Source organism: Podarcis bocagei, assembly GCF_964188305.1.
Source record: "Podarcis bocagei genome assembly, chromosome: W".
Lineage (NCBI taxonomy): Eukaryota > Metazoa > Chordata > Lepidosauria > Squamata > Lacertidae > Podarcis > Podarcis bocagei.
Window position 1 is genome coordinate 82925476 of NC_138131.1, and position 18973 is coordinate 82944448.

Below are 18973 nucleotides of genomic sequence, written 5' to 3' on the forward strand. Positions count from 1 at the left end.
AATCCACAGTTTTCATCTCGGGGTGGCTCTACCCCCAATTTACTTAAACTTGTGTCCCTGTTTGAGTACAACGAGAAGACAGGAACACTGAAAGGGGGAAAGTGACTGTTTTAAACTTCTCCCTCTTCCATTTCTCACCTAGCTCTTGTCAAAGAGATAACAGATGCAAAGCCCTGACATATTCCATGGTACATTCCCACAAATATGTATTTAATTCCTGGTACCACAAAGTTCCAGATTCAGTGTAGCACAGGGGTCAGCAAACTTTTTCAGCAGGGGGTCGGTCCACTGTCCCTCAGACCTTGTGGGGGGCCGGACTATATTTTGAAAAAATAATAATAAACAAATTCCTATGCCCCGCAAACAACCCAGAGATGCATTTTAAATAAAAGCACACATTCTACCCATGTAAAAACACCAGGCAGGCCCCACAAACAACCCAGGGATGCATTTTAAATAAAAGCACACATTCTACTCATGTAAAAACACGCTGATTCCCGGACCGTCTGGGGGCCGGATTTAGAAGGCTATTGGGCTGGATCCGGGCCCCGGGCCTTAGTTGGCCTACCCATGGTGTAGCACGTTAGCAGAGATTGTTGATGAGGAAGTAAGAACTGGTGGTGGTTTGTGAGTGGGGAAAACTTACTGCCCTTTTAAGTTTAGGATGAAAATCAGTTGGCATCCACCTGTTCCTGGTGGTCAAATATTCCACAAAGCTCAGAAGGGTACATGAAGGCCATTTATGGTTTGATGGCGTTGTCTGACAACAAAGAAGCAAATAGCTGTATGGCAAAACTATTTTGGAAGTGACAAGGGAATTGTTGCTGTCAGGATTCTCATTTCTAGCCAAGAACTTCAAAAGAGATTATAACTTGCTCAAAATGCTATGTGGCTAATTCGTGTTAAGTAATTTGTTAAGTAGGAACTGTGTGTATGCGATTTTATCTGTTAGAGATTAAGAAATTCGTTGTTTCCCCACTTCTTACTTCTCTTTTTAAACTCCTAGGCCCTCCAAAAGAAAACAGTCCACCGCCACATCTGTTGACTTCAATGCTGATCCTGATTCTGGTGTTTATAATTCTGATCCTTTTAGCTGGCTATTTCTTCAGGTAAGCAGACATCAGACGCTTAGCTTGGAACTAGTTCTGTCTTGTTTCCATGTGATCTAATGAGGAAATGAAAGTGTGTTGCGTGCAGCTGTGCTGGCTGCACTCACCCACATTAGCGAGGGCAGCGGAGGATGTTACACACACTGTTTCTCTCCACCATCTGAAGCTTTTACAAACGGAAGATGATTAGAAAGAGTTTTTCCAGAATTACATGGTTTGTGAGACAAGCTGCAGTATTATACGTAAACAGGTAACTTATTTATTCACAACAGATCTGCACTATCCCCCTAAATTTATCTTATTATAATTATTAAGGTTCAGGAAACACAGAAAAGCAGTGGTGACTTCAAGTGATAAAAAAATACCGAATGGAATCTTAGAAGAGCAAGGTAAAATATAAATTTGATTTACTTAATATTGAAAATCTTAGGTTTTTTAAAGTGGTAAATATAATGCTGAATGTAAATGTTTGGTTACTGAAATGTTTGTTACTGTTAGTTGTTGTTTTTATTTTAAAACTTTCTTTACTTTTTAAAGCAACTTTCGCTTTTGTAGTAATATGCTGCTTACAAGTTTCTATCTATAACAGGGTGTAGGATCCAAGACAAAGACTGGAAATTGAATATATTTATATTTAAAGTCTAGTTAGACTTGGGCCACTTTTTACATATTATAAATGTTAGGTATAGAACCGAGAGATCTTAAGTATACCTTGTCCTAAAATTAGGTTTGAAGAAGGGTATATAAATATTTTAAAGAAATAATTACACAAGAATGTTTTGTGAATGTGAGAAACAGTAGTTTTAAAACATGTGTATCATACCTATTCATTTGTGAAGGAGACAGAAATCACTGTACAACCCAGCTGAGTGAACTGGATGTTTTTATTTCATGTATTTAAAAAAGCCTTGAAACAGAGCCATGAACTGGACTTGCAGAAAGTTGCAGCTATTGAATAATACTTTTGTTTAAAAGTAGTGGCTCTTAAGCATCTTTATCTCTGCCCTAGATCAAAACCAGTGTGATGTTGCTAATACCTATCAATTAGATATTGCATTCCAAGTGTTCAGGGCACTTAAGACTGCAATCCTGTACACACTTACCTGAAGTAAGGTCACATCCTTTAAATCACTTGGCTTTCCCCAAAGAATCATGTGAACTTCAGAGACCTCAGCAAACTGCAGCTCCCAAGATTATTTGGGGGAAGTCATGTGTTTTCAGTGTATGGCGTGAATGTGACCAAGGTCCTACCAAACTTAACAGGACTTGCTTCTGTGTTGCTGTGCTGTGATTGTGCTGTGAGAAACATTCTCTTGGTGTGAAACTACAGTTTGTAACTGGAATTATAGCGGGTTGGTTAAGCAAGTATTTTGCTTTCCAGATATAACACCCCAACACCCGTAGTGTGCCCCTTGCTCACAAAATTTCAAGGCTTAGTTTTTAAAAATAAATAAATAAAATAAAATAAAATATGCGATTATAGTCCATTGTAGCTAAGGAAGGATGGAACATGCCTTACTCCAGGTATGCTGTGTCCCCAATAATACCCCTTCCCCTGTGAATGAAAAGCAAGAGGCAGCCACATGTGACATTTGTGTAGTTTAACTCTCAGTGGCTTGGATCCAGAAACTCGGTGAGCAGAACTAGGGCACTCCTGTGAGTGGAAGGAGGAAGTTACTATTTTGTCCTTTTCCCTGGAACTGCCAGTTCCCACTGAGAATCTGCTCTCAAAGGTTTCAGGCTCTTTGAAACACATGAGATTGCTTGGAGGAATGCAGGAAGAAGGTGAAGCTGGCAAAAATCTCTGCTCCCCCCCCACCTCACCCCCTCCCCGTTCTTCCAGTGGGAGTTTATACTAGGTTACAGTCTCTCTTGTGAATAATAATAATAATAATAATAATAATAATAATAATAATAATTTATTATTTATACCCCGCCCATCTGGCTGAGTTTCCCCAGCCACTCTGGGCAGCTTCCAATCGAGTGTTAAAAACAATACAGCATTAAATATTAAAAGCTTCCCTAAACAGGGCTGCCTTCAGATGTCTTTTAAAGATAAGATAGCTGCTTATTTCCTTCACATTCCACAGGGCAGGTGCCACTACCAAGAAGGCCCTCTGTCGTAAGGTCGTAAGAACAGCCTTTCAGAATCAGGCCAAACGCCCATCTAGTCCAGCATCCTGGGCTCACGGGGGTCAAGCAGAAGCCTATAGGAAGTTCACAAGCTGGATGTAACAGCATGTCCCCCATTTTTTATTCCCAGCAGCCTTGCATTCAGAGGCATACTGAGGGCAACTCGGGCTTCAACCCGTCATTCTTTCAATAGTCCTGTATTGTAAATTTCCATTTCATGGGCAAGGGGCTATGAGCATGCCCAGGCGCAGCTGGTTTATAGCTGAGTTTAATCCTTAAACTGGTTGGCTAGACTCACAATTTACATTACTGACCACTGAGCTGCACCTGATTTTATGTATAAATAAATACAAATACATTAATAGAAATACAGTGGTACCTCGGCTTACGAACTTAATCCGTTCTGGAAGTCGTTCTTAAATCAAAACTGTTCTTAAACCGAGGCGCGCTTTCCCTAATGAGGCCTCCCACCACTGATGCCCTTCCACCGTTCGGATTCCGTTCTTAGACTGAGGTAAAGTTCTCAAACCAAGACACTATTTTCGGTTTTGCGGAGTTTGTAAACCAAATTGTTCTTAAACCGGACTGTTCTTAAACCGAGGTACCACTGTATAGGCATAGTAAGTGTTACACAAGAATACACCATCCAGCTGTTATAGCAGACCTATAGCAGAAACATATAATAAGGAAACAAAAAGAGGGGGAATCATAGAATTGTTGGAAGGGACCCCAAGGGTCATATAGTCCAACCCCCTGTCATGCAGGAATCACAGCTAAATTGTTTCATGCCTTTTCTTCATTACAGCTTGTATTAATGCTCATTTTTTCAAATGCTGTGCGTATTTTTACAAAACCAATATATACGGCAGTCGTCTGGAGAATTAAATGTCTTTTATTGTGTACGTATTTATTTAACACATAGTCCTGCTTTCCTCCAGTGAGCCCAATGTGATATATGTTGTTCTCCCCTTCCCAATTTATCCTCCCCCAAACCTGTGATGTAGGCTAGGCTGAGAGAGATGGTGGCTGGCTCCGAGGTTACATAGTGAGCTTCATGGCTGAGTGGGGATTTGACCCCTGGTCTTCCAGGTTCTACTCCAATGCTCTAACCACTACAACATATTGAAAGCGTTAAAAATGAATGACACAATAGTCAGCTTGTCAGATTCAGCAGAATAAATATTGGTGGGTGTTTCTAGATGTGGGGCTTCCCTTCAGAAGAGCTCATTGTGAAATTGAGCTCATTCAGCTATGAGTTCAGAATTACTAAACTGAAGCATCTAAACTGTTCAGATGTGTGATTCCCTTCCCTTCAGTCCCTCCCATCCCAGAAAGGAACCCCCCCCCCTTTTTTTTTTTTTGCTTTGGCACTAATATTCCTGCTATGGGATATTTTTTTCCTTTCTTTCTTCTTAGAACTTATAGCCCACCCAGCACCAAATGATCTGAAGTCAGGTGATACAACATAGTTAAAACAAGTACAATTTACCATATTTTTCTGTATATAAGACTAGGTTTTTCCCCTTTAAAATGTCAAAAATTAGGGGGTGTCTTATACACGGATACATCTTTCCCCATTTTCTTAAATCTGAGTCCTCCAAAATTCCGTCTTATAGATGGAACAATACGGTACATTAAAATTATAAAATAAAACCACAAAGTAACAAACCAGCAGCTTCTACTGACAAACTTCTCTTTCAACAGTGTCTCATCCTTTTCCCCGCTGTTATTGTGAGGCTTTTGTTTTCATCAGCTCCCCTTTGTATGCTTTTATGCCTAGTGTTTACTGTTTGATTTATTTATTTTTACTTGTGTAAAGTATGGTAAGTGTTTCCATTTTGGAATTGTAAAGGTTTGCTCTGTATTTTAAGAGGATTAAAGGTACATCCCTCCTCTCAGCTAAATACTCCATTGATATTCACTGTTAATTATGAGCATGCTGGCTAAAAACGTAGTGAGATCCCCCCCCCCCCGCTGTGTTTCAAGTCAAATTTGCACAGTACAGTATTGTACACATTGCTTGAGTTTGATGTGTTTCTATTCCACCCACTGTCTGTCCCCAATTTCCCAGTCTCCCCACCCACCACAGCTCCTATTGGTGAAGCTTTCATCCACCCCAACCCCCTCCCAAATCATCATCTTAGGAACACACCTGAGAGTTGAAGATTAAATTCTTCCTTAGCATTACTAGACTCTTTTTACACATTATCTTTTTAAAAGCCAGCACCCATCTTCTTCTTTTGGTGAGCAGGGGATTCTAAATGAACATTTGAACTGCAGTGTCATTATTCATACCATATGTAATAATATATATTATGTTGGCATTCTATCCAGCAGAACAACAGATGCTTCTCAGAAGGTCTCCTTCTGGCCCAAAAAAGTATTTTCCTATTCCAGTGGAACATCTGGAACATGAAATACGGATAAGAGCAGCTGATGATGGAAAGTTGTTTCGGGAGGAATTTAATGTACGTCTTCATATTTTGTATTTAATGTTGCGTTTTCTTCAAAGACACAGCAAGTACAGGTAACAAATTGTGTGTAATACTTTTATTTTATTTTTTATATCCTGCTAATCTGCCTGGGCTCCCCCTGCTACTCTTCCTCTAAAAGAAGAAAAGGTGTAGGACCTCATGTTTAAAATTTACATGTGTGCATCAGTTGGCATTTGTTTCAGGCTAAGGTATGGGCCTGTACTATGTAAACCTTACCATCTTTCCTTTTTGATACCGTGCCATTTAGAAACATTAAAAATCTTGCTGAGGCATGACCAGGTTTGCCAGTGAAGCCATGTAGGGGGCTGGCCTTGTATTCTATTTACAATCCATGATGTGCCTGAACTCAAAATGGCTCTTCATTCTCAGCTCCTGTGTGCTTAACTATGTTTCCTTTTATCAACTTATCTCATACAAAATAATCCTGAAGAGGAATATAGTGCCAATAAAAAAACACAATAGAGTTATACAGTCCAGCTGTCAATAAACAACAAAGCAGGAAAGAACACATAGGTAGTTAAAACACCTGTTTGCAAAGTGCAGCATTCAACCAAAAGGCTGGGTGAATAAGTAGGTCTTCCGTTCACACTGATAGTTTATAAGGCTCCTTGCCAGCTATATTGGGGGATGGGAGGAGTTCTGCAGGGTGCCTCTATTGAGCAAACACCATCATAGTTTTACTCCACCTGGCTGGTTCAGGTTCAGGGCAGCTTTGCTTCCAGTCTGCCCATCCTGACTGGTCATTCAGCCACCCCTCCAGGTTCTCATGTGCCAAGTTCCTGTACATCATTTCCAGCACACACAGAGCCACTGTGCTACAGCATAAACAATTAAGGGCCTTGGCAATTCTCTCCTGTAGAAATACTGAAGAAGGGGGAAAGGCAGAAAAAGCAATGTCATTTCATAGTGGTGTTCATATTCTCCAAACCTAGGGAGTTTCTCCCAATACTTACATATCTGAGCGACATTCTGTCCCGTGTGCCACAACTTTCCGAAATCCTATCTCCTATCAAACATTCTGACCTTTGCCTTAAAAGCTATGGAGTTTCCCACTCCACAGTGCCTTGTTGCAAGAAATGGGGATTAGCAACTAGTTATTGTGGAGAAAAGAGATAAATAATCACCAAGCTATCCCACAACTCAGAATAGCGTGCAGGCATATGGGTAGGTGCCGAAAATCCGTGAATCTTGCTGAGGCCTGAATTGTGGTAGCAACTGTGCATCATTGTGCTGTTATTTGCCGCTTTGCGAATGGGATGTGGAGAGAACTGAAGCTTCTCAGATACCTAGGGAAATCTACAGCTTTCCCCTTCGAATCAGTGACCTGTGATATCCTGACCTTCCTACCGATTAAAAAATATATGACAATTTTGAGGAAGCAGAGGCATGTTGTTAATCTGAGCACAACCCAGAGAGGAGTGTATGTTGCTACTCAGGAACCTTTCCCCCAAGTTCTGGCTCCCTATTAGCAGTAGTCCCTAAATATCTGCTTTTAATGGTGCTGAAGGTTTCTTGTAAATACGATCCTCACCTCGTTCAGTAAAGCAGGCTTGCTCTTTCGTTTCCTGCTACATTGTGGTTGCATACAGCAAGGCTTTCTTTTTCCTGGCTGCTCGCTCACTAGCAGAAAGGAACATACTATGTTGGGTTTGCTCTCTGACCTCATATGAACAGTTCTGTGAAGCTGAACTTACTCCTTACATCAGGTCTCATAGATGCAGCCATGGCAATGAAGGAACAGCATTAGTTTAGATTTGAGTTCATCTAAGTGAAAAAGCAAATGCCAATTAAACCGTCTCTGTTATGCAGCAGTGCTATAATATAGGAGGAGGCTATAATTGTCAGGATTGCATGTCAGCAGTTTTTATTATGATTATATGCTTAAAATGTGCCTTTTTAAAAGTAATAGTGCATCTCTGTCAATTAAATGTTTTATCTTTGCATGTCTATAAATAAATAAATCATAAATAATAATAATTAAATACATCCTGATGCCTTGGCACAGTGTGGATCTCCTAAATATATTAGGTGATTTCATAGTAAAAAAAACTTCTCCTTCACTAATTATGTTTATTACTTTCTAATGGTAATTTACCCTGCCTCCAAAATGGAAGAATGTACCAATGTACCTATTTTAAATGTAGTAATGCAAACTACATGAAACCCTATTTTAAAACACGGAAGTCCTGGTCCGGATAGAGTGATGTATAACAAGGTGTTGCATGTTACTACTGGCTTGAGAGAGAGTGTATTTATTCCTACTAGGATTGAATGATTTGACTCCAAGGATATATTGTGGTACAGGTGTGCACACTTTCCAGTGCAGCTGGAAATCTGTCCATAGAAGCATGCCTCCAGGTGCATTTCTGCCCTAATTGATTGGGACATGAACCTAGTGAATATCAACGCTGCCTTCTGGCGTTGATGGTCAGATGGTATGTTATGTATTTGATGGGCATGTCTAAGGCGCAAACTACATGTGTCACTTAAATTGTAAGTGAGTGCAAGTTTTCTTCCACAAATTACAAGCACAAGGTCCTGGTGTGGATTTGGAACCTGGATTTCTATGCAGACATATCTTCTTTAAAAACTTTAAAAGTTTATAGTCATTATAGTTTCTAATGAGCATTTATATGTGGATTGAAATAGATTTCTAAAAACATAGCACATTAAGTTAATCACATCACACACACACTTTGATTGTCCTATTGCCTTGCATATTTTGAACTTCTTATTTTGGATTCACATGACTGGGATTTTGAGTCCTTCATCCATACTCGATAATCTCGTTCATTTTCAATGTTTATGCTTCAGTTCTTAATGGCATGGTCACTACATGAGTCATTTTGAGATTGTTATTTCAAGTTGCCAGTGCAAACAACAAACACACATCTTTCTTTGAAACTGGAACTTATTCCTGGGGTTGATGGATTCAAAGAATTTTGTTAACCTTTTCATGTGGGCATTATTGAGCTCCATGGGATACAACTGTTTTACTTAAACCATCTCCTCTATGTAACTACTCACTATAGTATGCTGTTTTGAACTGACACTACATATTTTTCCTGTAGTCATTACCTCCTGGATATATGCAAGGAACACTTGAGATGGCAAATAAAGAGGAAAACAGAGAAAAGAACAGATATCCCAACATACTACCTTGTAAGTATTAATGATTTGTTGATTTATTATAAATAATAAGGTTTATATTAGGAAGGACCAAATTCTTATTAAAGTAATAGTGTTTTCCATGCAAGTACCCATCTTAATTTGTTGCAGAAAGAAACAACTGTATTGTGGCATCTAAAGGCTACAAGCTTTAGCCCTAGCTTTTATCGACTAGAGTCTCCTTCAACAGATCCATGCATTGGTACTATTCTCAGTTGGCAGATACAAATGCGCATGGATAAAGTGAAAAATAGTAAACATTTCGGCCAAATGACCAAGATGTACAGTGACTGTTGTGTGTTAAGCTTAAACGTATTTACAGTGGAGACCTGTCCCATTTTGCTACCTGAGGCAAAACAGGAATTGCCTCCTCTCCCCCTCCTCCACTTCCGCCATCACCACTCCCACCTCTCACCAAACTTGGTGGAAGCCAGGGCACTCCTCAAAGTGTTGCCACTTGCTTGGCAATGTCACATGCCAGAACACCTCCCTATTGGCGGCACAAGCAGGCGGACGGAGCTCTTGCACTTCTGCCACCTGAGGTGGACTCTTCACCCCCATCATGGGTGGGCTCTGTATATTTAAGATAATCACATTGACAATTCACAACACTGATAACATGGTTTTTTCTAACCTTTGCTAAACATATATAACTGGGGAGGTAACCATTATGGTTTGATTATGGTCTAAATAAATGGACTCAAACTTCCTGAGTTCTCCTTCAGCTTTGTCCTTGTTGGTAGGTGATACCAGGATGACAATCGTTGCTTTGATTTCTTTCTTGCCCTTCATCATAAGGCCTCAGATGACCTGCAGCAATTTAAAAGTACAATATTAAAATCAATTTAAAATAAATTACAGTCAAGAGAATAGGGTGACTGCACATGAATGAATGAGTTCCTGTTGGTGTTTATCTGATGCCATTAGGTCCTGTAACAGTTTTGCCTGAGTGCATTTGGGGACAGAGCTGGTATCAGGGTTTGTAGCAGTGCCCTGTCCCAGGGCTTCTGTCTCTCCGTTAGGCTGGGTCACCTTTTTACACGAGGGGCTGAATGTAAACAAGGGAAGGCCTGTCACCCCAGGCCTGTGAGAGAGAAATATAATTGTTTAGGATGGCTGTACATCACTGATGATACATTGGCATGGTTTTAGCTGGTTGCTGCTGGAGGCAACAGTAATAGCATCAGCCATATTAAGGCTGTTCATATGCTGATCCCGGACAAGTATCACTTCTAACCTGCCCTTCTTCTGTCTGCGTAAGACAAACAGGTCAGTCTCTACATGAAAATTATAAATGGACAAATATTTGACAATAGAAATGGCTGCATTCCGAAACAGTGAGATGGTATTTTAGTCTTAGATGAAAACTTAATGTTAATATTCTTTGAGAAAGGAACTTTAAAAGTGGACCGCGGAGTAAAACTGCTGAAGTAGAATTCATCAGTAAATTTGATTTTGTTTCATGGTCTCATTAATGGTTTTTGTTTTGTTTTGTGTTTATTATGTATTCTCATTTTGCATTTTTGTGTTGTGAACTGTCCTGGGATACTCGGATGAAGGGTGGTATACAAATTTAATAAATCAAATGGTGTCGCTATTGGCTTAAGGTATTCATCAGGCAGAATAATGTTTTTAGAGTTTGTTTTGTTGCTGAGAAGAAAACAATGTGTTTCAGAAGGTTGTCAGCACTGTATCTATATTTGCCAAAGGAGCTTCTAATTGTGTATGTTTGTTCTTTACAGACGACCATTCCAGGGTAGTTTTAACGCAAATAGGTGGACTTCAGTGTTCAGATTACATCAATGCTTCATATATAGATGTAAGTGAATAGATTTCTTTTTAAATTACTTTTTAAATTTGTTAAGCAAGCAGCACATTGACAGTTTTGAAATTCATATTGTAAGAGCGTAAGTTTAAAAGACAACTGTGTACATTTTTTCCCCTCCAGGGCTACAAGGAAAAGAATAAATTTATAGCAGCTCAAGGTATCTCCATTACAGTGGTGCCTCGCAAGACGAAATTAATTCGTTCCGCAATTCTCTTCGTCTTGCGGTTTTTTCGTCTTGCGATGCACGGTTTCCCATAGGAATGCATTGAAAATCAATTAATGCGTTCCTAGGGAAACCGACTTCAGACCAGGTCCGGGGACAGTCTGTCCCCGGACCTCTTCTGAAGGCTGGGGGGGGGGGACAAGGGCTTTTCTTCCCACCCCCAGCATTTTAAAAAACCCCGGGACAGCGGAGGACTTCTCCGCTGTCCGGGGCGATCTTAAAATGCTGGCGGGCGGCATTTTAAAATCGCCCCGGGACAGCGGAGGACTTCTCCGCTGTCCGGGGCGATTTAAAAGCCCCTGGGAAGGCAGGCAGGGGGGACAAAGACTTTTGCCCCCCGCAAGCCTTCAGAAGAGGTCCTGGACCTCTTCTGAAGGCTGGCGGGGGCGAAAGTCTTTGCTCCCCCCGCCTGCCTTCAAAAGCTGTCCGGCCAAGGCTTCGCGGACCTCTGCCGGCATGCCGAAGCCTGCGCGCGCTGACATTAGCGCGCGCAGGCTTTGCGGAGCGCTCCGCCAGCAGCGGCACCGCTGCCGCTGCTGGCGGAGACTTGCCCGCAGGCGGAAGCCTGCGCGCGCTAATGTCAGCGCGTGCAGGCTTCGCGGAGCGCTCCGCCAGCAGCGGCACCGCTGCCGCTGCTGGCGGAGACTTGCCCGCAAGCCGAAGCCTGCGCGCGCTAATGTCAGCGCGTGCAGGCTTTGCGGAGCGCTCCGCTGGCAGCGGCACCGCTGCCGCTGCCGGCGGAGACTTGCCCGCATGCCGAAGCCTGCGCGCGCTGACATTAGCCCGCGCAGGCTTCGCGGAGTGCTCCGCCAACAGCGGCAGCGGTGCCGCTGCTGGCGGAGACTTGCCGGCATGCCTCTCCTGCCTTCAAAAGCCGTCCGGGATAGCGGGAAGCGCTTCCCTGCTATCCCGGACTGCTTTTAAAATGCTGGCGCTGGGGAGCAAAGCCTTTCGGCCCCCGCCAGCCTTCCTGGACCTCTTCTGAAGGGGGGGGAAGGCTTTGCTCCCCACCGCTAGCATTTAAAAGAGGTCCCTGGAGATTTCCCTATGGGCTTTCGTCTTGCGAAGCAAGCCCATAGGGAAATTCGTTTTGCGAAGCGCCTCCAAAACGGAAAACCCTTTCGTCTAGCGGGTTTTCCGTCTTGCGAGGCGTTCGTCTTGCGGGGTACCACTGTATTTCATCCATTTCTCTTTTTAAATGTTTTGCTTTAAACATCTGCATGTACAAAGCAATTTCAGCAAATGTGTTCTTCAGAATTTACCCTTATGCTTAGGCAGTCAGATTTTAAAGAGCTTTTTGAATACAGCTTTGGCTTTATACCCCACTCTGCATGTTCACACATTCCTTAGAGAAAAGGGAGGGTAGGTGAGTAGCCCTGCTCCAGGCATTTAGCCTTGGACTGTTTCTATGCCATCCATTGCAGCTGGCATGCTAACTCAGAACTCAGAACCCAGACTTGAAGGATGGGCTGCTCAAGACATGGACTAAGCACTTAGTGCAATTTCATCCATTTCTCCAAATTACATCAACAGGCAGCCAGGCCCAAGGCTGAGCCCTATATAGCACATCGGGAAAAGGTGTGAGCAGCCAGGCAACAGTAGTGAGAAATTAACCACCACTTTGCCAACCTTCCACATGAGGAATTACATCTTCTACAAAGTCCCTGCCTTGTCCCGTCTCCGCCCATCTCCTGCTGGTGCTCCAGTTGTGTGAGAAGTTGCCATCTAGAAGCACCCCAAGTCAAAATGAAAGGGAGATTTTGGACAATGAAAGATAGCATGGTCACAATGACATCATTCCTCTTATGTAATATCTCTATTTTGTGAGAAATGCTATTTTTTAATAAGCTGCATTAAGATGCATAGCTCCGCTTTAAACATACAGTAAATATGGGAAGCACATGGATTTGTTATCAGACCATTTCCATCTAATGAAAGTGCAGCCTTGTCCTCTATGAAGTTACCCATTACATCATATTTGGAGGCCCTACACTGAGTGCCCTATCTTCTGAGATTAGACAGGACCTTTGCTGCCTCTTTGGATAGCCTGTCTACATTTGTATGCATGACACATATGCTAGCATTATTTAGGTGCTAGATGAAGACAGATTTATTTGCCTGGGCTTTTGTTTGACAATTTTGCTTCTGGGCAGCATTGCTACTGCTTTAGTATTTATTGTGGAATTATTTGGTTGGTTTTAAATCTTGTGAACTGCTTTGAACATTATTATCGATGAGATATTTTTAAATAAAGGAAATAAATATTTTTACCCTTTTCCTTTTTAACAGTACAGTAGTATTGTTTGTGGTCATCATAGTTTTTGATTAAATAGCTGTGTTGTATGTGTAGGCCCTAAACAAGACACTGTAAATGATTTCTGGAGGATGATATGGGAACAAAAGTCTGCAACTATTGTCATGTTAACAAATGTGAAAGAGAGAAAAGAGGTAGGACACATTTTGAAAATATTTCCCCTCATACTGTTTGGAGTTTTCCCATAACTCACAAGACTGTTACTAATGTTACCACTTCCTGTTCCGAGTTTTTTAATAAGTCTGGGGTTTCTGACACAATCGCTGCAGCATGCTGGCTTAACTAAACTTTCTTTACTTCTGAGCAAATAATTGGTGACTAACTGAGAAACTTAATGGTGTCTGTGTGTCATTTCTGAATCATGTTTTCAGTCAAATGTGAATGTTCGGGCTTTAGCCCTGGTTTATGGCAGTTGTGAATTACCTTTAGAGATACAGTCATACCTCGGGTTACAGACGCTTCAAGTTGCGTTTTTTCGGGTTGCAGACCGCCGAAACCCAGAAGCACTGAAACGGGTTACTTCTGGGTTTCAGTGGTCGCGCATGTGCAGAAGTGCTAATTCACGCTTTGCGCATGCGCAGAAGCTCCGAATTGCAACTCGCGTGCGCAGACGCGTCACTGCGGGTTGCAAACGTGCATCCCGCACAGATCACATTCACAACCCGAGCGTCCACTGCACATAGTTTTCATTGGTAGGAAAATATGTATTATTTATTCTGCATCTATTTTCCACCTGGGAATATACACTTGCATAGGGTTAGGAAAACGTCTTTTAAGATAGTAATTTGTGTAAGAAGTCAAGAAGAGGCTGCTGGATCAGGCCAATGGCCCATCTAGCATCCTGTTCCCACAGTGGCCAGTCAGATGCCTGTGGGAAACCTTCAAGCAGGACTTGAACGCAAGAACACTCTTCCCTCCTGCAATTTCCAGCAACTGGTATTCAGAAACATTACTGCCTCCAGTGTTGTGGGCACAGCATAGTTATTATGACTAGTAGCCATGTGTTGTGGGGGGCAGGAATGGCTGAGAATTGTTTGACTGCATTTTTCTCTTCCCTAATCCACTGCCAAATTTCGTTATCTTTCCTGGAATGCTAGATGGACTTTCAGGCTCCAGCTTACCTTCCAGCCCAATTACTAGTTCCTAGAATAAAACTGATTTCATAAAATACAATATGAAATTTCCCAGCACATCTGCAGCAGGGTAGAAGATGATGGCTGGAGCGTATTCGTGTGCATATTCATTTCCTGTTGTGCTTTTTAGGTAGCTAATTAAAAGTGAATAAGGTGTGTTTGGAAAGCAGAAAATTATAATAGTAATAATTTTTAAATTTATATCCCACTCTTCCTCCCAAAGAGCCCAAGGTGGCAAACCCAAGCAGTAAGACAAGAAAAACATCTAAAGGCAATTCCAATACAGATGCTAACAAAATAAATATATCTCGGTCACTGAGAAGCATGCAACTTTTATTGCTCAAGGATGACCTCTCCTGGCATTCATAGAGAAATGTTGACAGAGTTCTCAACAATTCTCTCATTGTATGCAGTATAGATTTTTAAAAGAATGTCATGTAACCATTGGCTACAAATGGCTCTGGATTGAAATTATTGCATCCTGCAACCTGGAGAAACGGGCTTTTAGAAATCATAGGGGGGTGAAGTCATACCTTAATGAATTTTTGGTCCTATTATATTTCATAACTCACTATTAATATAGTTAGGCGGTGTCAGTTTCAGTTTTAGAATTTTAAAAAGCATACTTTAAATAGACTCAAAATAATTGTACAGCTTTATAGTACAGCTCAGTTATTTGAGGGGCATATATTGCAGCTTGAAGTGACTGTGTGTGTTCTTTACATTTGCACAGGACAAGTGTTTCCAGTACTGGCCTGATCAGGGATGCTGGACTTATGGAAACATCCGAGTTTCTGTGGAGGACTGTATAGTTCTTGTGGATTATACTATTCGGAAGTTTTGTATTCAGTCAGTAAGTTATAGACCCCATTTAATATTTCTCATAACTGGAAAACATTCCTGATCTATTTTTAACCTCTAAAATACGTACTTGGAATTGTCTGTTTTTGTTGAGTGAAAACTGTTTTTGTCAGATGAAAACTTAGCTCTACTCAATACTTACATTTTATTAAACTGTGCCCGAAGTGAGATTTCATTTGGCATTCTGCATGTAGTTTTTGTTTTCATGTTGCCATTAAACACCGAAGGCTCTAGTAGCTCTCTGTTCTCTGAAGCTTCTTTTGGGAGCGAAGTGTCTCTAGCTCCAATTGGGGTAAATCGTTCCCCATCCACTTGCCAGTCTCAGGCCAGGGGTGCTTACAGGTTAAGGTGTCCCCACAATAACTCTTGCTGAAAGAAGGGGAAATGTGGGTGCATGAATACTAAGTTCTAAGTGAGCACAACATGCAAGGTCATGGAATATGCTTATGACTTGCAGTTTCTATGCTTTTTGCTGGCAGCTGAGTGACTCTGTAATTCTCTTTATATACTGAACATTTTAAATTAATTCTTAGTCTAGGCTGCTATTGCTGATGTCTGAAGAGGGAGGGATCGGTCACACTAACTGGATTGTTTGCTGATTTTAGCCAAAGAAATCAATGGTCATACTCATATTCTGTTTCTGGCTCTCTAGCAGGTTTCTGATGGCTGCAAAGCTCCCAGGCTTGTGACACAGCTTCATTTCACCAGCTGGCCTGATTTTGGAGTGCCTTTCACACCTATTGGAATGCTCAAATTCCTAAAGAAAGTAAAATCATTGAATCCTGCACATGCTGGACCAATTGTGGTTCACTGCAGGTATGTGTATGTATAAATATGCAGGTACACACACATACCCATGAAAACTTACCTTGGGGTGGCCTAACAGGAAGTGGGCAAAATCAATTTTTGCGTGCTTAAGCAACAAGTGTCTCCTTAATGTGGGCTTTTCCTACTAGGGTCTCTGAGAAAAAGCAGAACAAGCCAACATCAGAACTAGTATCAGGAAACTGGCTTCTTCTTGATGATGATTATTATCCGTATTGTATCACCTGTGAAAAAAAAGCAAAGGTTTCTCCTTAGTTATTCATCAGCAGGGATTAATTTGTCCCCTTTTCCATTTTGAGAGACGGACCATTTGTTGTGACTTATGCCAAGATAAGCTTGTGCAAATCTCCCTTCAGGAATCTTTTTTACAATTTTAAAAATAGCCCATCGTTCAAAACTTTACTATCAGCATAAATATATTCATAAAGTACCAGCAGTTTTCTAGGTTAAGAAAACAATACAGTCACTGCCGCAAGCTTAGATATGGCACAGAAGTGAAAAAGGATAGCGATGGAACAGGAAAAGGAACAAGCTCTTTGTAGTAATGTAGTTGTATTCTTAGCAGTCTATGTAGCTACCAGTACCATGAAGGAGGTAGGGGAAGGCAGTTTGAGTCTGATGGAGGAGGAAGCATGGGTGATTCATGCATTCTTAAAACACACTTGAAAGTAATCAACGCCCAATCAAAATATAAAAATGCTCTTTGTACAACTTGTACCAGGATGCTTAGAAGAAGTGGTATCGCTGATAAACTTTTTTGTGTGTATATATAATAAATGGGAAAGGGTCTAAGGAAATAAGTTATGATTTAGAAAGCTGGAATATGACATCACAAGAACAACAAACCGAAATAAAATAATAGGATACCAGAGGAACATTTATGCCTAGCACAGGATGCCAGGCCCTTTTCCTCTGAAAGGAAGGCTGAAAATCATTTGAGTTATCATTAATCAGAAGCAACCATGCTCCCTCTAGTGGTTGTGCTATTAAACACTAGGCCAGTGTTTCCCAACCGGTGTTCAGCGGCACACTAGTGTGCCGCGAGACGTTGCCTGGTGTGCCGTGGGAGGGAGGCGGGCGAGTCGGGCGGCGAGAGGCGGGGCGGCGGCGGCGAGGAGAGGCCGCCCAGCGCGGGGCTCTCGCCGTCTGCCTGCCTGGCTGCCTGCGTGGCGCTGACGTCACGGGGCTGTAACGTGCCCCACATAGGCACACGCGGGGCGGCGAGCGAGCGAGCTCCCACATCCCATCGCCGCTCGCTTCGGCCGGCCTACTGGGCTGTCGCAGGCGGAAGGCCTGCGCATGCGCGATGTTTTCGCGCCTTCGGGATTCCCTTCACGCCTTCCTCCTCCCGGGTCCTTGAGAGCGCGGGAAGCGGCAGCGCGAGACCGGCCGTTGAGCCTGGCAGGTATTGCGCTTGCCAAGGCAGTCATGCAGATCATCCTTTATTATCCTTTTTAAAAGTTGCATGTGGGATTGTGGCATTGTGCAAAATGCATGAATAAATCTTTCATGGAAATGGGCAGTGACACAAATCCGTAGTCATCCAGGAGGTTCTGTAAAGCAGGCAGCAGTTGGGCTTGTTTGGGCGGACAGTCTCTTCCCATACTATGAAAGAAAATGGATAGTCAGCACAAGGAAAGCCAAGGCCAGGTGAAATAAGGATCACCTGGGAAATACAGAGAACTGGACTATCAGGAAATTATTGAAATCCTAATCACAAAGAGTTTGAACAGTGTCCCACATAACCTTTGTGGAGCTTTAAATAGATTTTATTTTATTTTATTTTATTTTATTTATTGCAATGCATTGCATTGCAAACCACTCTGTGGGTATTTCTTTATCCCGAAAGGCAGCCTAAATACTTTAATAAATAATAAATCAATTCATTATAAATGAAATTGAATTTAGATTCACAGTATAAGCACAATTTAAATCAGACTCATGCCAGCTACATTACTGCCCTGGAGATGTTTGGGTTGAAAGGCTGAATACTAATTCAATTAACAACGCCAACAACAACCTTTTTACAGGCATATGTCAAGGGCTCAGCACCTCCTTTTAAGTATTTGAATCTGTTACGTTTACATGGATATTTCCCCAGCTTCTAATAACATTTGCTCTCTTCTCTCATAGGATTTTCTCATAGGATTTACTTTCTTTGTGTTTATTTGATTCCTATTAAAGAGAATTACTTTATATATAGTCAATATAGGCGCAGAGTTAATTTTTTAAACATTTTCTAATGGTGGTGTGCCTCGAGATTTTTTTCATGAAACAAGTGTGCCTTTGCCCAAAAAAGGTTGGGAAACACTGCACTAGGACAGTATTTTAGCATTTCACAGTAAATCAATACTGTACATTTTTATATCTAATGTTCATATTGGTGTCAAAATGGTATTTTAGAATTCAATTCAGTATACAGTGTTACCTCAGAAGTCGAACGGAATTGTTCTGGAAGTCCGTTTGACTTCCAAAACGTTTGGAAACCAAGGCACGGCTTCCGATTGGCTGCAGAAAGTGCCTGCAGCCAATCGGAAGCCGCGTCAGATGTTCGGGTTCCAAAGACCGTTCACAAACCGGAACACTCACTTCCGGGTTTGCAGCGTTTGGAAGCCAAAACATTCGACTCGCAAGGCATTCGGGATCCTAGGTAAGACTGTATTTAGCTCTTTATAAGGCCAGCATAGTTGCTAGTTAAAAATAAAAGGTGAGTCTCAAGTTCAAGATCCTAAAGTAGTTAACTTGAGGATGTGCAAAGTGTGTCTTAAAGTGAAAAGAGTGGGTGGAGGAGGGAGCCCTTGTCTTACCTCCTGATTTCCCCTCCTTAGCCCATCCCATGGGATAATTTTCCACACAGATACCGAAGTGAGTCCAGCTGCTAGAA

The 18973-nt window shown here is 41.8% G+C and overlaps 1 protein-coding gene and 1 long non-coding RNA gene across 8 annotated transcripts in view; one reads left to right on the forward strand and one right to left on the reverse strand.

Moving 5' to 3' along the window:
- LOC308578325 overlaps nt 1–18973 on the reverse strand; it is a 792667-nt gene that overhangs the window by 128109 nt on the left and 645585 nt on the right. The gene's annotated exons all lie outside the window — the stretch shown is intronic.
- Nucleotides 1–18973, forward strand: part of LOC308578311 (receptor-type tyrosine-protein phosphatase epsilon-like) — a 65595-nt gene that overhangs the window by 27264 nt on the left and 19358 nt on the right. The window contains exons 2-10 of one of the 7 annotated variants that reach the window (XM_081178579.1): nt 1007–1109; nt 1425–1498; nt 5580–5710; nt 8809–8899; nt 10648–10724; nt 10854–10890; nt 13307–13404; nt 15137–15256; nt 15920–16080. In XM_081178579.1, the coding sequence (XP_081034705.1) occupies nt 1007–1109; nt 1425–1498; nt 5580–5710; nt 8809–8899; nt 10648–10724; nt 10854–10890; nt 13307–13404; nt 15137–15256; nt 15920–16080 (892 nt within the window). Of the gene's footprint in view, nt 1–1006; nt 1110–1223; nt 1360–1424; nt 1499–5576; nt 5711–8808; nt 8900–10647; nt 10725–10853; nt 10891–13306; nt 13405–15136; nt 15257–15916; nt 16081–18973 lie in introns of those variants that run through there. The other 6 variants (XM_081178577.1, XM_081178578.1, XM_081178580.1 and 3 more) reach the window with 6 other exon arrangements.